Source organism: Actinia tenebrosa, unplaced genomic scaffold, assembly GCF_029948245.1.
Source record: "Actinia tenebrosa isolate PJP-AT-01 unplaced genomic scaffold, QUT_ActTen_1.0 PGA_scaffold8__29_contigs__length_14323225, whole genome shotgun sequence".
Taxonomy (NCBI): Eukaryota; Metazoa; Cnidaria; class Anthozoa; order Actiniaria; family Actiniidae; genus Actinia; species Actinia tenebrosa.
Window position 1 is genome coordinate 14,142,983 of NW_028292585.1, and position 18,366 is coordinate 14,161,348.

Sequence of the window (18,366 nt, forward strand, 5' to 3'; positions counted from 1 at the left end):
GTTCGTAATACGTTGAGGTAGGACTCGTGCGTAATGTCCTTCTTAACCACGTATTTTTTTACGCCTTTAGCTTTCTTTTCTACACCGTCCAGCTTTAGCACGCTGTACATCTTTGGTTTCAGACCCACGTACTCTACTATGGGTTTTCCTAACATTTCGTCTTTCATCTTCCCAATTACCTTCTTATTCTTCGCAGAGTAAAGGAAGTGCTCCTTCGGGTAACCGCTGGTGTCGTACTCGTCTATGTCGGGGAGGCAGTCTTCGTAAACGTCTTCCGTTTGCACTTCTAGAATTAGGGAGTCGGTGTCTGTGTACAGGAGGCGACAGCGGTCTCCGTACTTTGGCTTAAGCTTATCGTAGTAGAACTCGTACATAAGCAGCTTCGATAGATCCAGCACCGTAAAGCCTGTGTAAACGGGCTTGTTTAGTAAGAGGTTTGCCCTTTTCATGTGAATCACGTAGAAGTTCAGCATTTCTACGTATCTAACGAAGCCTGGCTGTGACACGTATGCTTCTGCTTCCTCTTTGGTGCTGACTATTTTTACGCTTACGCGCTTGCGGATGTTCTCCATTGTCTTTCCGAACACGCTGTTGTTCATCAGTTTGAAGAGGTTTTTCTCGAAGTCATTTTTCGCTGCGGTACGCTTTTGCGTGTTAAAGTCAATGTAGGGGCGCATCCAGGGTTCCTGCGTGAATTTTAGGACTCTGTGGATCTTCTCTACGCGCATTCCGTGTCGCACGTAGAACTGCAGGTTGCGGTAATGTACCACATACTTCTTCTTATCCATCAGGTTCATAGTTAGTTTCCTGTACGGTTTGTAACCAGGGCACATTTGCTTTTGCAGCGGACTTAGCTGCTTAAATGGTATCTCTATCGCTTCTGGTGCTAAGGGGAACTCATTGTGTTCGTCGTGCAGGCGCTCTGGGTACTCCAGATCCACTTCTAAGACGTAACCCTTGTCTTCCTCCTTTCCTACCTGCATGTAGAAGTCTATCGGCTTCACTGGATCCCATTCGAAGTCTCTCACAGGTAGGTACTGTGACATTGCCCAACCATAAAGGTTATTCGCATCCAGGTAGTAAATGTATGTGGTTGGTTTCTCTGGGTCGTGCTCTACTAAGGGGTTGTTTGCGCGGGCGTAACGTCGGCTGGGTCCGCATACGCCGCCACGAATACCGTCTTCCATAAACCGATACATGTCGTACTCCGTTAGGAGATCCAACTGCGCATTTGTCTTCTTTAACAAAGCACTCCAGCTGAGCCCAGGAGCCGTGTAGAAGTTCGCTGGATCCAATCCGTAATATTCCATAGCCATCTTTCTGAAGCTTTGGAAAACATCTGCAAGCAGCACTACGTCAGACCTTAGGTAGATGTCGTGGTAGTCCCCCATGTTCTCACAGGAGTACTTTTCCCACACGTCTAACGCATGCTGGTACTCCTCATCCTTTATACCGGACTCGTTTAGGGTGCTGTAGAAGCGATCTTTGGGTGGTAGGGACTCTTTGAATCGATCCCAGGAATCCATGTATTCATATGGGTAGACTCCTTTCCTTTCCGCGCCGTATTGACTGGAAATGGGAAAGTTGGTGTTATACTTTACGAGGTTTGCTAAGGAGTCCGCCATAAACTGCTGCGAATCTAAGAACTTTAGCTTACCCACAGTTACGGACATGTAGCGCTCTTTGTTGTTGGGTATGCATTTGACGTCGGAGCCGTCTGTTCCTTGTAGTAGCAAATGGGAGTCGTAACCGCGGAGGTTGTGAAAGAACACCGGAATCTCCATGTCTGGATTTACTTTGAAGTTTATATTGCATTTCCAATGAGCCGCTCCTCTGTATTTACCAGTGATGTGGCAGTGATCCCTAACCTTATCCACATAGAAATCCTCAACAAATGCTTTGTGGCAGTGAATGCAGTGCGTGGAGGGCTTTCCCGGCTTCTCACCTTTCTTAGCATACTTCCCGCATTTAAAATGAGCTTCTCCTAGATACTTTCCATCTTCATCCCACGCTTTCTTGGCTCGTCTTCCAAACTGAAGAAGCGTATGTTGACAAATGTGGCATTTTTTTGCCTTGTTAAAAGCCTCCTGGTTCTCTTTGGTAAATTCCATCTTCTTTGGACGTCTTAATTGTTCTCTAATCTCCCCCTCCTCTTCTCGCAATGCTTCTAGAAACTCATTAGCTGCGTTCTTACCTCGGTAAATCACAGGAGGGTTTGCTTTACCGTCTGATCTGACTACTATGTAACCAAAGGAGCAGATCTCGTGTAATCCTACCTTATTCGTGGCACCACGTTTCTGCTCTTCCTTAGTTATCAACGCTTCGAAGTCTGCATATATCACGTAAGGCACTTGCATCTGCTTTTGATGGTCTGCGTATGAAAGCTCTTTGTTGGTGGGTATCTGGATCCGTTGCGCCACTTCTTCGACTCCGCGGCAGATCTCATCGTGTTTCTTTAGGGCATTTAAGGATGTAAATGACAGCAAGCAGCAGTCACAGAAGTACTTTTTGCCTTTGTGCTTAGTATGTCTGTAGAATAGTCTGCTAATGTGTTTAACCCATGAGTAGTGTCCGCCGTGGTAGAATAAATGTACGCGCTCTCCTTTACTTTTTGACAGAACTAACGGTACTATCGTCTGCTCTCTGACTCCGTAAACGTTAATTGCTAGATCGTTTATTTCCTCAAATATGGGGATGTCTATCAACTGCATGGGAAATTCCACACCATCCCACTCTAAATCATCTGTGGGATACTTACTTGTCCTACAGGGATCCTTCTCTGCTGGATACAGTGCAGACCTGATTGCCCACATAAAGCATCGATTGTCTTCATTCTTCACGTTTACAATAGCCTTCTTCCTTTCTACCCACGTTGGTAGCGGTACGTAACTCCCCCCTCGTATGGGTACGTACCTGGCTATACTTATCTCTATTCCTTCAACCTCCTCTACTGTCCAACCCGATCCTTCTTTCGTGTAGTTAGACAGCGACTCCATTATTGCTTCTAAGGCTTCACTGAGTGACCTATCCAGATTCGTGGATTCTAATATCACTAACGACTTTGATCGCAACATTGCTGTCGTCATTACCTCGTCTTTTGACAAACTTACTTCTACCATTATGCTCGCTTTCAGGGCTCCTAATTCTTCTATACCTTTTCGGAGAGTCCTTTTAACCTTCCTTTCTGACTGACGCCAAAACTGTCTAACGTCAATCTCACCGTTACCGGGTATTGACACCGTGCTGAAGTTGCTTTGGGATTCCATCTATATAATAGGAAATATTTTATACCTAATACCAAGCACTTTTTAGGTCGTCGTAGTCGTACTCACAGTCCTGACAATGCCAAAACAATTTAACCTTAGTCTCAAACTTCTTACCACATCCACAATCATAACTGCTCATACACTTCGTCTTCATTTTCAAATGCTTTTTCAAATCCGCTTCTTTCTTAAAAGTTCTCTTACAATCTTCGCACTCCATATATAGACTAACATATTTAAGTGCGCTGTTGCCCTCAACCACACTTGGAGTGGGGGTCGTCCGTAGGTGGATTTTTGACGCGGGTCTTACCCCGTGTTGAGATTGCGCTGGAACCCCCATTCCCTATACTACTGGGGAAGGTATGGATATTTTCTGGAACTACACAATAAAAATACAATGTAAAATCCCTAATAATGCATTATCATTCATGTTCTTCAGCAAACCAAAGTCTGACAACCCTGTTGATGATGATGATGATGAGGACAATGTTGCCAACTGTGAACTCAGTTATGTGAAAAAATTTCAAAGTTTCCAAGACAAGAAGATCAAAATTAACAAAGAGGATACAAGACACTTGGCCAAAGCCAAGCTCGATGGCCGCCTACATGAAGAAATGCTTGACAGAAGACAAAAAATGAAATCTGATAAATTTTGTAAATAGTTCTATAGTATGTATTTATTTCATGTTTAAAAACTTTGATCAGCTACAACAGGCACACTACAGTGAGTTTTCTGATGAAGGAAGGGGTATGCTCTATGATATGTGTTATACACTATGTATATGGGTATGCACTTAGCCTGCCGCACAGACGTTTTTAGTGTTGGCTCGTTCCTTCCCCGACTCTAAAAACGTACTCATTGTACTCATATGCTGAACCTAATACAATATTAGGTTTGACTTAGATTCATTTTGGAGCAACTGCTGATTCATATGGTGAAGTTAATATGCTGAATTAAATTAGGCCTTTTTTGCCCAAAGTGATGAATTAATGAAGCACAGCAAAAGAGCAGTGTATAAATCAGTTTGGTCTGCAGGCTTTAATTTGGTATGGCAAACACATTAAGTTAGACAAGGCTTGCCACATTTTACAGTATGACACTGCAGGGGCAGTTGATTCTTATGCCACTCTTGCTGTACATGTATTTAATTCATCAATTAGGCACATGAGTAGAGCAGCATATGGAACAGGCCTAAATCTGTAGCAACTAAGATGTTTTAGGAATAAATGATGTTATTTTAGTGATGCTAGATTATAGCCTTTTTATTTTTAATTGATGTCAAAATATTTTTAGTAAAAATGTTACATATATTTACAAATTCATTTATTCCTAAATTCCATTATTATTTGAGATAAAATTTATAAAAGTCCTAAAAATGCTGGCTGACAGAAACTTGGAAAAGCACTATCAATTAATACTGTTTCAGGAAAAATTGTCGTTTCCCTGATTTAGATCAGCAAAGCTGTTTCACTGGATAAGGATTTATCCTTTGGATATAGCTATCCATTCTGTACAACCAGGCCCAGCTTGTGATTTGACTCTCAGACAAGTACGTCAGCTTTGAAGCATCTGTCATTTTGAATATGGGGGGGGGCTGACGGCTAAAACGGGCTGTAAAGTTCTAAAGGCTGCATGGCTCTCACTTTAACACTAGTGTGAGAGGAAGAGTGAGCCTCATGATTTTTATCTCTGTGGTTCTGGCCTTGTGTATTTTTGAAATAATGTGCTTGTACTGGCTAGGAAACATTGTTAAATAATTATGATTGTGTAAGCCATTCTTTATCTTGGCGAGCAAATGTACATATTCATCTATACTATAATAATTTTGGTTTTCTAGTAAAAACCTATTGGCCACGAATATTTGTGCCTTTCATTCCTCAACTTCTCACATTAGTTACTTGGAAAGGTCGTCTTATGCACTTAATGCATCCACAGACAGTTACTAGTAGAGTGCTCACACTAAATCCGTGAAACAAATACTAATTTGTAGCACTAAATAGTGATAATTAAACAATAGAAAACAAAGGATTCTGTATGAAATAGTACTAATTAGTACTATTTAATGTTCACGGTTTTAGTGCGTGCACTCTATTATGAAAGCTATAAGGTGGCCTTTGACTTGTGTAGATTTGGCACACCAAACGTCAGCTTTCAACCTGAGCTTCGTAGAATTATTTCTATATCTTGTTATAACCTACTACTGTTCTTCTCCAATGTTGGCAGTGATAAACTCTTCAATCTTCTCAAGAACTGCAGCTGCAACTTCCAATGCTTCTTCTGCATTCTCACGTGTGAATGCATCTGATGGGATGAGGCCGCCATGGTGATAGTGAGGATAACGAGTTTTCTCGTAATAGTTCTTCAGTTTTGAAGCAAGTTGTGCAATGTCAGATGGTGAGCCATCAATTTCCGTGATCTCGTAGGCAAGATTTAAGACATCATGGGTTTCAAGTTGGTTTTCAGCTATGCCACAGGCTGAATACAGTGCACCTTTGAATGCTTTTTCAGCAGACTGTTGGCAAAGGAAGCACACAAAGCTATAGAATGGGGTTTCTTGATCATGAAGACATTTAGCAGCACTGAGGTCGTCCTTGGCTTGCTTCATCCACCGTCTTGCTTCCTTCCGCTGTGGATTAGCTGTGCCTGGCTGGGAAGCACCCGGTTTTTGTCTCTTGAAGGTGTTGTATGTCTCCCACTCCTGGTGAGCTCGTTGATTCCATTTCTCGAAAAGATCACTGAAATTTGATGCCGGTTCTGGTGTCTTTTCTTTTTCTTCTCGGGCGTTTTCCCGCCAGTTCGTCGGAAACAGTCGCTCCAACGATTCTATCTCCCCAAGTAAAAATTTCATCACTTCATTTGCAATATCACAGCCTGGATTTTTGTCTGGATGCCATCGGAGGAATAAACGTTTAGTGACTTTCTTCCTAGCTTTCTCGTCCAGTTTCCAAGCTTCCCACAGCACTTCCTTAATTTCTTTCATTGCATTTTCCATTCGAGTATTTCTCGTAGCAGCCCTGTTATCAATAGAATCAGGATCACCAGTAAATGGTGTGATGTCTGTTAGATCTGAAAGCTCTTGAGCAATGGTGGGGAAATCCGGTGCTGAGCGATCAAACTTGTACAAATCCAAGACGCTTACTTCAACAAGCTTTGGTTCCCCAACATCAATACGGTATCGCGCCTGCAAGTCGATCTTGTTGGATTCAGCAGAATCGCTGCTTGTACTGGACGTTACTTTCTTGACAACTTTAGCGTACACGTACATGGGGTCTCTGTCATCTCCGTCTTCGTCAGACTGAGTCCTTTCCTTTTCGTAGCCAACAATTTCCCCTTGGCGAAAGAAATAACCAAGGTCTTGTCTCAGTAAATAATGGTACATGACTGGGATTTCTGAGCCTAAGGATGGATCAGTGGTTCGAAGCTCACTTGATAACAGATCCTGAGCCACACCGCAGCGATCCAACGATGGGAGGATATCTTCTGGCACCCTGCAGGATAGCATGGCTTGGAGGTAAATCTCTTTCTCGATGTAGTTTCCAATCAGCCTGTTTATCAGGAAGCAGAGCTGGATGTGAAGAGGGTTTTCGTCGGTCCCGTGTTTGATGTAAAGCTGCCACTCCTTGTCCTTCTCTTCTAAGAAGCAATCTTGAGACTCTTTGCTGTTCTTGATGGGATTTTTAGTCTCAAGATGAACCAGGTGCGTATCAACGGACCCCATGCACGAGATCTTCAACATAGAAAGCACATGCACCTGATCTCTCACCTCCTGTGGAATATTCGCTGTTTGTCGTTGATGCTTAATGACTCTAATAATCCCATTGAAAAATTTGGGTGACAGTAGAATGTCTCGGTAGCGGGCAATGAACGGACATTGGTCATTTTCTGTATCAGCAATACAGTGCTTGTCTCTAGAACACGGATGAAACTCCTCATGAATAATACTTTGTATGTTTCTTGCCCTGAGACGCGGAGGCAAAATCTTAAAAAGGTGGGCAAGTCGGTCAGCTGTAAGTTCTCCTTCACGAGCAATGTCGACGAACGATGCTGCAAATTCACTTGCTCGACGTTCAAAGCTTGGGTTATCATAAACAATAAGTTCGTAAGAAAGTTTCAGGAATCCTCCTTTGCTTGGCAGGTAAAGTTCGTTGATTTTTGTGAGTAAAGCAGTGACTGATGATTCATTTGCTTCTTTGAGTAAAACTGAAACTGTACTGAAGAATCCTTGGGATGCCAGTCTTGCAACTCTCTTTTCGTTTGGCTCCATATGCTTGTCCTCGCAAACTTCCTTTAGTCTAGCTAACACGTTGGCATATTGAACAGGAGATGTCTTTTCCTGGGCTCCTAGTCGCTTCAAGACGTGTTCTAAGTGTCCATACTCTCGAGGAACTTTGTAAAGAAATGGTGGAAGTTCTTCACTTATTTCGAAAGCAAGCTGTTTTCCTTGCACAAAGACCCTTCCTTCTTCTACGGGAATACAAGGCGTCTTTCTCAAGATGTTGCCAAACGTTTGACAAGACTTTGTGCATCTTTCTGAAGGATTTCCTGGTGGGCAAGCGGTCTCGGTCTTGAAGAACCCCAGAATGTTGTAAATCACATCATGAAGAAGCTCACGTTGATCTTTGGGAGTGTCCTTATTGACGTTCCCCGCGTACTTCAACGATAGGTTCTCCAGGTGTTTGATGACTTTATCAACTGGAGGTGCAATCTCAATTCCCAAGTTTTCGACCAAAGTCCGCTGGTTTTCCCCGCCTTTGGGTAAAGCCCATGGAGGTAACAGAGGAACACTACTCCACAGAAATGCTTGACATTCGTGGGATACTGCTCCGTGAAACGCCGTGTAAAGAGAAGTATCATCTTTGTTCTTGCTTTCAAACTGCACGTAGAGATTTCTCAAGTTCTCGCTCGCAGCTTCAGCTGCAATGAATTTAATCTGGGATATAACGTGCAAGAAACTGGCTTCGTGAAGGCTCTCCTCTTCAAGTAAGTAAGTGACCAAAGCTTTGGATTTGTCTTTCAATACAGGATCACTTGGAGTTAATTCGGCCTCACTTGCTATGGACTCTGCAAACTCTATAAAGTCTTGCTGTGTGACCGTCTGCTTCAGGCCAATTTCTCTTAAGAGCGGTAGCCATTTTTCATTGACGAATTCCCCCTGTGGAAAACTTTCAAGTGGTAGCATTGATTTAAAAACTGCATTCCCTGGGTCATAGAAATGGCGGGCAGGTGCCAGTTCTCCAGATTTGTCAGGAAGAATGTTGATATCTATTAGCGTATCAATAATGATGCTTCTTTCGTTTGGGTCTGTCAGTGGAGGCAATAATGATTGTCTGATATACGTCAGTACTGATTCACGCCCTTCAGCTGTCATAGCGTCTAAATTTGGTAAGATGTATTTGACGAACACTTCACACTTTGATATTCGGTAGATGTCAAGTGCTTTGTAGAAAGTATCGAGTTCTGGTATTTCTTGCAGTAAGACACATCCTTCCATTTCGACTCTTGCCTCTATGTTTTCTAGCAGTACGCACTTGGGCAGTTCGAGTATGTATGCTGATACGTAGTTTCCAAGGCTGACGTTTTTTCCGTTGAGAGTCTTGAAAAACGGTAAGGATCTCAGAGTATTCTTGTGACTGTATACTGTTGTCACATCCTCTTGGAGAAAGTTGAACAACACAAGAATTTCATTGTCTTCAAGCACTTCAGAAATATCTTTTTCTTTCATCAAGTGTTCTAGCACAGACACAAGATCTAGTCTTGAGTTAGGTTTTGCGAGGTAGGTGCTGACAAGCTGCGAAAGATCTAGTGTTTCTAATCCTGGAAGTATTGAGAAGTCAAGTTCTGCACATCCAAGCTTTCTGAGTATTGTCACCAGCTTCTCATTCTCGGGACCATGAGTAGTCAGGTCTAGTACGGTTTTACCGAACGCAATCGATACCAAAGTTTCCGTACTTGTTGGCAGGATTGGCCAGTCTTCAATTGGTCGTAAGATCTTGGCACATTCATCCCTTTTATGGTAGCTGACTTTCCTGTCTTGAAAGGTTTTGTGGATCAACTTCCATAATAGAGTTAGCCATTCTCGTGTGGGAATAGATTCGGTTGATGGATCCCATTGAATTGGTTTGTCGATTCCAAACCAACTGGACGGCAACAAATGGACTAGGTACGGCTCCAAACTGATGGTATCAAAACGCTTAAAGATACCAGTTTTCTTTATGGGATCTCTCATATGATTCGAAAGTGCCATTACAAATTCTCTATGGAGAAAAAGTTCTTTCTGTTTTGGTACCAAGTCTAAGAATGGTGTAAAGAATATCGGGTGGTCAATGTCGAAACGCCGAAGTACTTCGTCTTCAGTGAGCAATAGAGGAAGACCATGCAGACCTGTCACGAATCTTACGCAACTCATGCAGTACTTGATTAACAGCGCCAAGTTTGAGATGTCTTTCAATTTGGAATCTTTAATGGCACAAGGAATCGCTCCCATCTTACACTTTGGACTTCGAAGAAACTTAATAACAACATCAGGAGAAACCTTCTTCACCGATACGCTAGCATCTTTGAAATGTTTGAAGGTGCTGGAAGCTGAAAACACCAAAGGAAATCCGATGCTAAGTAACAGTTTTTCAATGGTTTCGTCTAAGTCACTGAAGTATGCTTGCTCGTCTTCATCGTATGAAGCAGGTGACATCCAGAGGCATGGAGTAGGGACAGCACCAAGAGAGAACTCGGTGGACTGGCCCGTTGTCAAAGGAGGCGATGATGAATTGGTCAGCTCATCCTGGCCCTTGAGAACCGGTAAGACAGGTTTTGAGGCAAGGTTTTTGAACACAGCTTGAGCAAAAGCTTTCCATTCCGTATGGACAAGGTCAGGATCTGGGAAGAGACTTTGATACCATTTGAGACCAAAATGGACATCCCTTTTACTGATAAAAAACCAAGGGCTCCCTTCACGAATTCCACTGATGCGTTCACGCAGATGCAGTAAAAGCTTTCCATATGCTGGAGCGAGAATTTCATTCTTCAAGAATTCATTCCACTCACTCCGAGCACCAATCCCTTCTTGATCCGACAAAAGATTTCGGCGAGAATGGTCCAGGACAAAATGCCCGTTCACGTGTACAGGAAGACCAGTTTCAGCTGGCAGAGGCAAGGAACTAAACACATGGTATGTTTTACTGTGTTTTGATTTTTGTTGTCTAGTTTCTTGGACCTTGGATTGTGCATCCTTAACTCCAACACTAGCTGCAAGCCCTCCACAGGGGAGTAACCCGAGGCGTTTTCCATCTGGTATTTCATCTTCTTCGATATATTGCTCTGCACCAATACACTGATGGATAAGCCATTCCTCAGCATTTTTCCGAGAGTCTGAGATTTTCATCAAATACGTAACGCCATACCAAGGGATGTCCTTTGTCGATAGGCTCTTGCATAACCTTACTTGAGAGCTCATCTCTTGGAGTTTGTTGTTACTTTCCTCTGATATAGAAGCTGTAACTTGACATTTTGTGGTGAGACGATCATCAATCACCAAAGATATTGTAATTTTTCGCACACTGTTCAGAAACAACAAAGCATCTTTTGCTTCGGCTTCGAACGCGTTCAGGAGGCGTTCAATATCCAAGTCGTCGAAGCTTGATCTCGAAATCTCTGAACTTTCAGCCATGGCTTTAGTTCTCAGCGGGAAGCGAAACATAGTGCCACCTTCGAGGTCGAACAAATCTTCCAGGTATCCGTTCATCACATCAATGAAATCACCTCTGAACTGAAAGTCTAAAGGTTCAAGGAGTCTTCCTGGGGAATCTCTAGTGGCATCTGGTGCATACTTTGCATGGGGGTCAAGGATGCAAAGGGTGTTGCCGTTTGAAATGAAACTTGGGCAGTCAGTCAAGTGGTATACAGCATTAAAACCAATTCCATATCGACCAATCTTTTCTTCTAGTTTCTGAATTCCTTCTATATCTTCATTCGTGAAAGGTCGGTTATTATAGACGCACAGCGCAGGACCTTGTAACTGCTTCCAGTTTTCGTTCAAGACGTGCTCTGTTCCATGTTGTCTGGGATCGTACACAAATTGAACTTCTGTGGCTTGAGCATCATCAGCATTCTGCAGAATTTCTTTTAAAATTCCAGTGTCACAAGGGTACGAAGCAAGGATATTTTTCAACCTAAACGTTAGGTGTTCAACTTGACCAAAAGGTTTGCCCATACAACGCGAGTACTTGTTTAAAGTTACGTCTCTGATACTGTGAGCTCCAAGGGAATGAGCAAGTTTCGCAGAAATATCCGGGTGCACGGTCTGTGCGGCGTCGTTCTGTTGCAGCCATGGGGCATCATTCACTACCAGTTGTCCGACTGGCCTCAGAACTTGCTCCGAATCAGGCATCGGCAAATGCTTATAAAAAGCTCCAATTGCATCTTCATCTAATTCAGAAATTTCATCAAGGAATGCTTTGGTGGTCTTGAATTCTGACTGTGTTAGTAGTTGGCCTTGCTTTCTTTCTTGGAAGGAGAAGAGCGCCTCAATATAATCATCTGCACTAAATGTTTTCCTAACTCCACTGGCCTCAAAAAGGTCTCTGAATTCCATGGCAAGTTCATGTGGCAGGTGATACAGAAAAGGATCGCCATGTCCATTCCAATCAAATGCAACTTGTTTACAGCCAACGAACTTAGAATCTACAAAAATCCAGGGCTTTTCTTGAAGGATTTCTAAAATAGCTTGCTTTTCTGGTGTCTGAAGCTTGCCTTGGAGATAACGGTACACACTGAAGCATATTTCTCGGATACAGTGCCAGTTAATGTTCGTTCTCTTCATTCGGGTAGCCTGGACGGCAGATGACAACTGAAATAGGACGTCCTCGGTCTCAATGTTTTTGGTAGATATCCCTAGAAGCTTTAGACATTGTGGCGTTAGCTTTCCACATCCTGTTTCGGATGTCTCATCGAGAATGGCCTTGCTCGTTCCAAGAAGGTAAAGCAAATCGTCGGAAAACAAATTCACTGGAGCCAGCAAGGCAATTCCACGCTTACTTGGCTTGTAGCTTCCTTTCCAAGCTATACAATAATCGGCTGGTTGGTCTAGTACTGGGAGAAAGCTGATGCTTCGTAGAAGTTCTACTTCAGATTGACTAGGTACATCAAGCTTTGAGAGATTCAGATTGAGATAGCTTATCAAACTACGAATCCGCTGTAAAGCCATCTGTTTATCGTTTTTCATCTTGACAATGGAAGTTGCTCGCTCGCAAATTGCCTGCCACGAGAGAATATCCTCCACCATCCCCAGCTTTCTCAGGACTACAAGTCTTCCTTCCGTTGAAATCACGTCTCCAAAAGGAAAACGATGCTCGTTTGGGAAATAAAGTTCTGCGGCTGCCCCTTTTGGGTCAATCAATGAATTAGGTGAAACAAGGACTTGTCCGTCAGGAGATGTTGGTATACAGCACTTATCCATCAGAAACTTAGCAAAACTAGTAGAACCTTTGAGGTACTCATCCAAGACACAGGATATGACTGACTCCCTTACATCGATGGAGAAGTCACTTATATTTTCAAAGAAGATATCTCTCAGAAACCTTTCTAGGGTGATTGTGCGTTTAATCAACTCTGGTTTTAGTTTAGCATGGACATAGGCCTCATGAACAAACAGCGGTAAGTCAACGACTTGATATCCGCTGTCTTGCATGATTATGTAACATTCAGGCAATCTTCGTACTTTCTCATCGAGATGTACCCCTTCCTCGACGGAGACCCACCTGGACGAGCTGCGCATCAAAGGAGCTGATGACTCGTTTATTCTTTGGTAGACGCTGCTGACAAAACGTTTCCATATCTTGGATGGCGAAAGCGCTGGATCTGGCCAGAGCACTTCAAAGTGAAAATCCCCGACTTTGCCTTCCTTGTTCAGTTTTACTAGGTCTTCTAGAAGCTGTACGTACGCTATAGAAGCAGCGTCTTCGAGTAGCGTTTGATTCCAGAGAATTTCGAATGGTTTCACTGTTCCGTGCTCTGCTAACGTGTCTTCCCAGAGCCCTCTTCGGTTTGTGGTGACAGCGAAACAACCGTTTACATGGACTGGCAGTCCCGTTTCTATGGACAGAGGTAACGAGAAGAACGCCTCTCCAGTGATCGCTTTTGGTTTCAGAGCGCTGGATTTTTCTTCAGAAGAGGAAAGAAGAGCAGCAACTCCGGCTCGGGAAACAAGGCCTTTAAGCTTTCCTTCCTCAGTCGCAGAAAGATCAATGGACAAGTCACGACCCCCCGAAAATGAAGCCAGCCAAACTTGGTAGTTTGTCTGTAATGCGTTGTTTTGAAACCATTTGCAAGGATACGTTTTGGATTCAAGAGAAATAATGTCAGATTCTTGAAGAGTATACGTTGAATCCTTGGAGTGTTCTAGAGTAAGATAAGAATCGCTTTTCGAGCGAGAAGACTGATTTTTCGAGACAGTTTTAACGATGTCTTTCTTCAGCTCAAAGAGAAGATTCATCTTGGATTCTTCGGAGGACGCTTCCATTTCATAGAATGTGATTTTCTTCACATTATTCACGAAGAGCAAAAGATTTGACGCATTTTCTCGAAACGAGCAGACTAGTTCTTTAAATGCTTCTTCATCGTAATGCTTGTCAGATATTTCACTGGTTTCAGCTTGCTCTTTTGTTCGAAGAGGAAACCTAAAAAGCGTGCCATCGTAATAAAATCCATCTTCCAGCTCTTTCATCTGGCATTCAAACACGTTCTGATAAGGTAAAAACTGGTCTGAAAATGCAACCAAAGCTTTGGGATTTTTCTTCAAGTTCAACCGAATTCCTGGCCTAGTCTTGTCTTTTATGAGAGGACCAAGGTGGTTTGTTTGAGGATCAAAAACAACAAGAAATTCCCGACTCACAAAACTGGGAATATCAGTTATGTTGTAGGTAGTGCAAAACCCAAGACCAAAGCGACCTATCTTATTGAACGAGTCCATTTTAGTGGCGCCTGCAAGTTTGTTGATGTTCTCAAAGTCGGTATCAGTGAACAATGCGTTGTTGTATTCCCACAAGGCAGGACCCTGTGCATCGGCCATTCCTGGTGACAGCAACCTCCCACAAGGATTTCTTCGCCAGTCGATTAAAAATTTAACTTCAGTTGCACCAGCGTCATCTGCGTTCTGTATCAGCTCCTTGAAGAGACAAAACCCATCCTGGTATTCCTTTAAGATGTTTTGGAGCCTTGTTGTGACTGGCTCATGCGGGCCCGATTGCTCGAATCCTAGGGTTTCAACAAAGTTCAAGCTTCTGTTTAAAGGTTGAACTCCAAGAAGCTGCAAGGTTCGGGTTGCAATACTTTCATGAGCAACATTCAAAAAACTAAGGTCTTCGTCATCTTGGATGTTTGTGTCGCAGTAGCTAACCTCGTGTAAAGGTTTAAGGCATAGCGTGTCACCAGCTGTCTTTATGGGAACAAACACTTTCTTCTTTAGATCGTCAGGCAACGGTTTTCCAGTATTCGTAGCGTAATGTAAAATCTCCGTAACTAGATACAGATCACGTTTCACGTCCACCCTGTCCTTCTTCATCAAACGAGCTTCGTAGATGGCTGGCAACACATCTAAGATGTTTTCTTCTCCAAAAGATTCCCTAACTCCACAGCCCAGCATCAAGTCGTCGTAAATTCTAAATTCCTCTGGCATGGTTAAAAGGTAGGGCTTGAGGTCGAAGGGGCAGGTACTGTGGAAGGCAACGCAATTTGGAAGAGCAAATCCAGAACCATACCAAACCCATGGCCCAAAACTGGGACTCTTTAAGGCTGCAATAGCTTCTGTAAGAGTGTTCTGGGAAGAAAGGTAATCGTAAATTTCACGTAGCATGGTTTGGAACTTGAGTGACTCAACCTCGTGAGGTTTCTTATCCTGACCTTTCCATTGTTTCACGGCCGTTTTCAACTGCTCCAACACAGGCATTAAAGGTGGTGGATTTTCCCATCCAAAAGCCTTTTTAAGCTTTTTGTTTACAGGTACATGTACAATAGGCATCGCTGAGCCTACCAAGAATGCTCCTTCCATATCACGCATTTCACTGGGGCTGTAAAGGAACTGCGAGCTCCTGAACCAAGACATTGTCGAAGGATACTTTCCAGGGGGATCCTTAGAAACAGGTAGCCATTGAAACCGGCAGAGTGCTTGTTTTAGAGTCAACTTCAGATCAGATTCCTCGTCTACAACTACCTCAGTATCCATCAGATAAAAGTTTTCGTTTAGAAAATTAAGAAGAGCAGCTGCTCTTTTTGACGCCTTTTCTTCAGACATATCTGATATTTGCTTCGCGATGGTAAGAGCGTCTTGGCCATCGAGCGACCGACTTCTTCTAAGTCCAAGGAAAACTCGAAGAAGGCTTAGTGTGTGTGAGGTAGAGAATTCTTCACAAGGAAATGCTGATGGCTCTCCATCGAACAGGTGTTTCAAGATTTCATCTGCTGGATCAAAAAGTTCAAAAGGGGCTTTGAACTTGTTGTTTGCGACAGGGACGAACTTGAGGGTCTTGAGATGCTCTGGGAAGGATCGGTTTTCACTTGAAAGTACCGGAAGTCTGTTTAACACCCATGTCATTAATTCAGTAACTTGACTTCTGGTGTAGAATGTTTGCTTCTCTATGAATGGGAAAACCTGCAGCAAAAAAGAAAGAGGTAAGAAAAGAGAATAACAGAAACATAACAAAATAGAAAAGGTAGTGCAAAAGAAGGGAAGGAACGACTAAAAGAAGGGTGGACGGATTGATAAATGGACAGGACAGGGGAAAAGAAACAAAATGCACCATTTGTTTTGAAAAAAAAAAAAAGAATACTTTACTACCTTTTCAATCAAAAAATTCGACATGTTGAGGATTCGGACCGGCAGCCGCCGAAGTAACTGATACGAATCTTCGTCAGCGGCGGATATTATCTGGTCAGATTCTGGTATCAGAATGTCACCTGAGGAAAAAACGTATCTGTTATTATAATCTACTTGTAAGGGAAATAAACAGAGTAATGAAAAGAGAGGACTCGAATTTCAAGGATCAAAGGCAGTGAAAGTTTGCCACATAGTGCTAAAGAAAGGGTAAAAATAAACGTAAAAAGAATAAGGCTCATGTCAAACGTCGAACTTCACACGAGCCGAACCTAATGACATCAAAGAAAACCGCCTTGTTATTCATTGTTTCAATTAGATTCGACCCATGTGAAGTTCGAAGTCTGACCTGAGCTGTAGAGAAACTAAAGAACATTGTTTGGGCTAATTTTTTAATTCTTAAAATTAAAGACACACCTGGCAGGCTGAGTCGCGGAGGAGCGACGTCAAGCTTTCTCCCAGCCAGAGTTTCTTCAGGCTGTAGAGAAGTCACATTTCCACTGACAGTTTCAAAAATCGGTAATGACATTAGAGTGACAATCTCATCATCCGAAGGGTTTCTTAGGCTCGACAGAAACGCACGTAACGCTCGTTTCTCGTCTAGGGATAACACGGAAAGAGGGACGCCACCATCTTCCTCGATCACGGTAGACAGCACCTGTTGAATAACAAGAATCAAGCTAGTAAATGGCTGCTTCTCAAGAGTCTTTCTTGAAGCTCAGGGGTTAGAGCATCCCGGCAGCCGGGATCCAGATTAGTTCCTTTCAGCTAGAGACAAATGATCAATAATTTGTATTCTATAAGACTCTTTAAGTTTCCATTCCTAATTGCAAGAATTGAATGCTCGAGAATTAATTTAAAATATGCATACCAGCATAAGAAAAAATGGTTAATATAAGTCAGACCTGTGAAGACATCGAGGGTGCCATGCCCGGGCAATTTGATTAGAAATAATAAATATTGATCTCGTGTGATTAAAGAAAGTCTTTGCCTCTGTACCGTGCCCGTGTTGTTCCAGAGTCCTACGAAATCTGCAGTCTAATAGGCCCTTTGCAGCTCCGTAATCACGTGTTCAGTTGATTAATTCACTGAGCAAATGAATGAACATCTTGACTCCCATGGGTGAAATATACTGGTGAGCAAACAAACTTTCTACAACCTGTTTCGAGAGATCGTAATAAAACTGCATTTCGTAACACACTGGTGTTAGACATCGTTTCATTCAGTTCTTTAAAAGTAGCTAAAAACCAATTTAAAATATAATAAAAAATTTTGCTCACCAGTACAGACACGTGACCGTTTACTGCAAAGGGTCTATTTAGACATGTCTCTTCTTACCTTTAACACCCCAGACTGAGTGGGTGGCTCCAAATGCCTTCTTAAATCCAAGTGGTCACAAAACATTGGAATATGAGACAACACGACACAGCCTGTGCGTTGAAGAGCACCAACAACATTTCTTGGTAGAGCCGCAAAGTGGGACGATCCCTGGATCACCGAATGATTGTTCTTCAACTTAATAAGGTGTTTCGCTTCAATTCGTTTAGAAGTTAATGGAACAAGAGGCACGCCTTCAAATTGACTGAGATCGTTTGAAAATTCTGTGCGGAGCCACGACCAAAGACCTTTCAACCACACCTCCCCTGCTTGTTCGTCTTTTGGATCCCAGGGGACAATAACCGAGTCACCACGCCATTCATCAGGCAGAGCGTCTTTCAGAAGACCGGGCACCAAAAACGGGGCAAAAAATACCAGTTGTGTTGGTGCAATCACGCTAGTATTTTGCTTCTCCGCATCTAAAGTCACAGACTTGAGTACGGTCAGGACCGCTTCGTTCACGTCGGAGTCAAGAAACCTGTGCCCAGCCCCTGGTATTAGGGTGGGGGGATTTGTCCTTGAAGGTACAAAGACCGCTTTCTCTGGGTTGGAATCGAAGGTCATTGAACAAAATTCTGTGAATGTTTTGTTCGCAAGTGGAAGCAAAGGAAGTCCCTCTAAATCTTGCAGGTCTCCATCTTTCATTACGAATTCTAGAATCTGTATTCTTTCGTTTCTGTCGATCGAAGTCCAGTCCATTCTTCTCTTGTTTATAAATTGATTTCCGCCGTTTGGTACATGGTTTTTAGTTTGCTTAAGGACACGACGAACATACGCTGGGGTAATTTCTTGAACCGATTGAACGTGTGCAACCAGGTAATCATCGACAGCTTGGAGGGCATGTTCTAGAGAGAAAAAAAATT

The 18,366-nt window shown here is 42.9% G+C and overlaps 2 protein-coding genes across 3 annotated transcripts in view; one reads left to right on the top strand and one right to left on the bottom strand.

Annotated features, from left to right (window-relative positions):
* Window positions 1-4,513, top strand: part of LOC116301115 (protein FRG1) — a 19,943-nt gene extending 15,430 nt beyond the window's left edge. Inside the window, exon 3 of the mRNA XM_089024244.1 lies at window positions 3,703-4,513. Within this exon, the coding sequence (XP_088880370.1) occupies window positions 3,703-3,925 (223 nt within the window). The 3' untranslated portion in view covers window positions 3,926-4,513. The remainder of the gene's footprint in view (window positions 1-3,702) is intronic.
* The window catches only part of LOC116301114 (sacsin), a 34,806-nt gene continuing 20,362 nt past the window's right edge, over window positions 3,923-18,366 (bottom strand). For both annotated transcript variants that reach the window (XM_031710122.2, XM_031710121.2), the window contains exons 6-9: window positions 17,465-18,348; window positions 16,544-16,784; window positions 16,091-16,209; window positions 3,923-15,904 (exon numbers count right to left, since the gene is read on the bottom strand). In XM_031710122.2, the coding sequence (XP_031565982.2) occupies window positions 5,462-15,904; window positions 16,091-16,209; window positions 16,544-16,784; window positions 17,465-18,348 (11,687 nt within the window). In that variant the 3' untranslated portion in view covers window positions 3,923-5,461. The remainder of the gene's footprint in view (window positions 15,905-16,090; window positions 16,210-16,543; window positions 16,785-17,464; window positions 18,349-18,366) is intronic.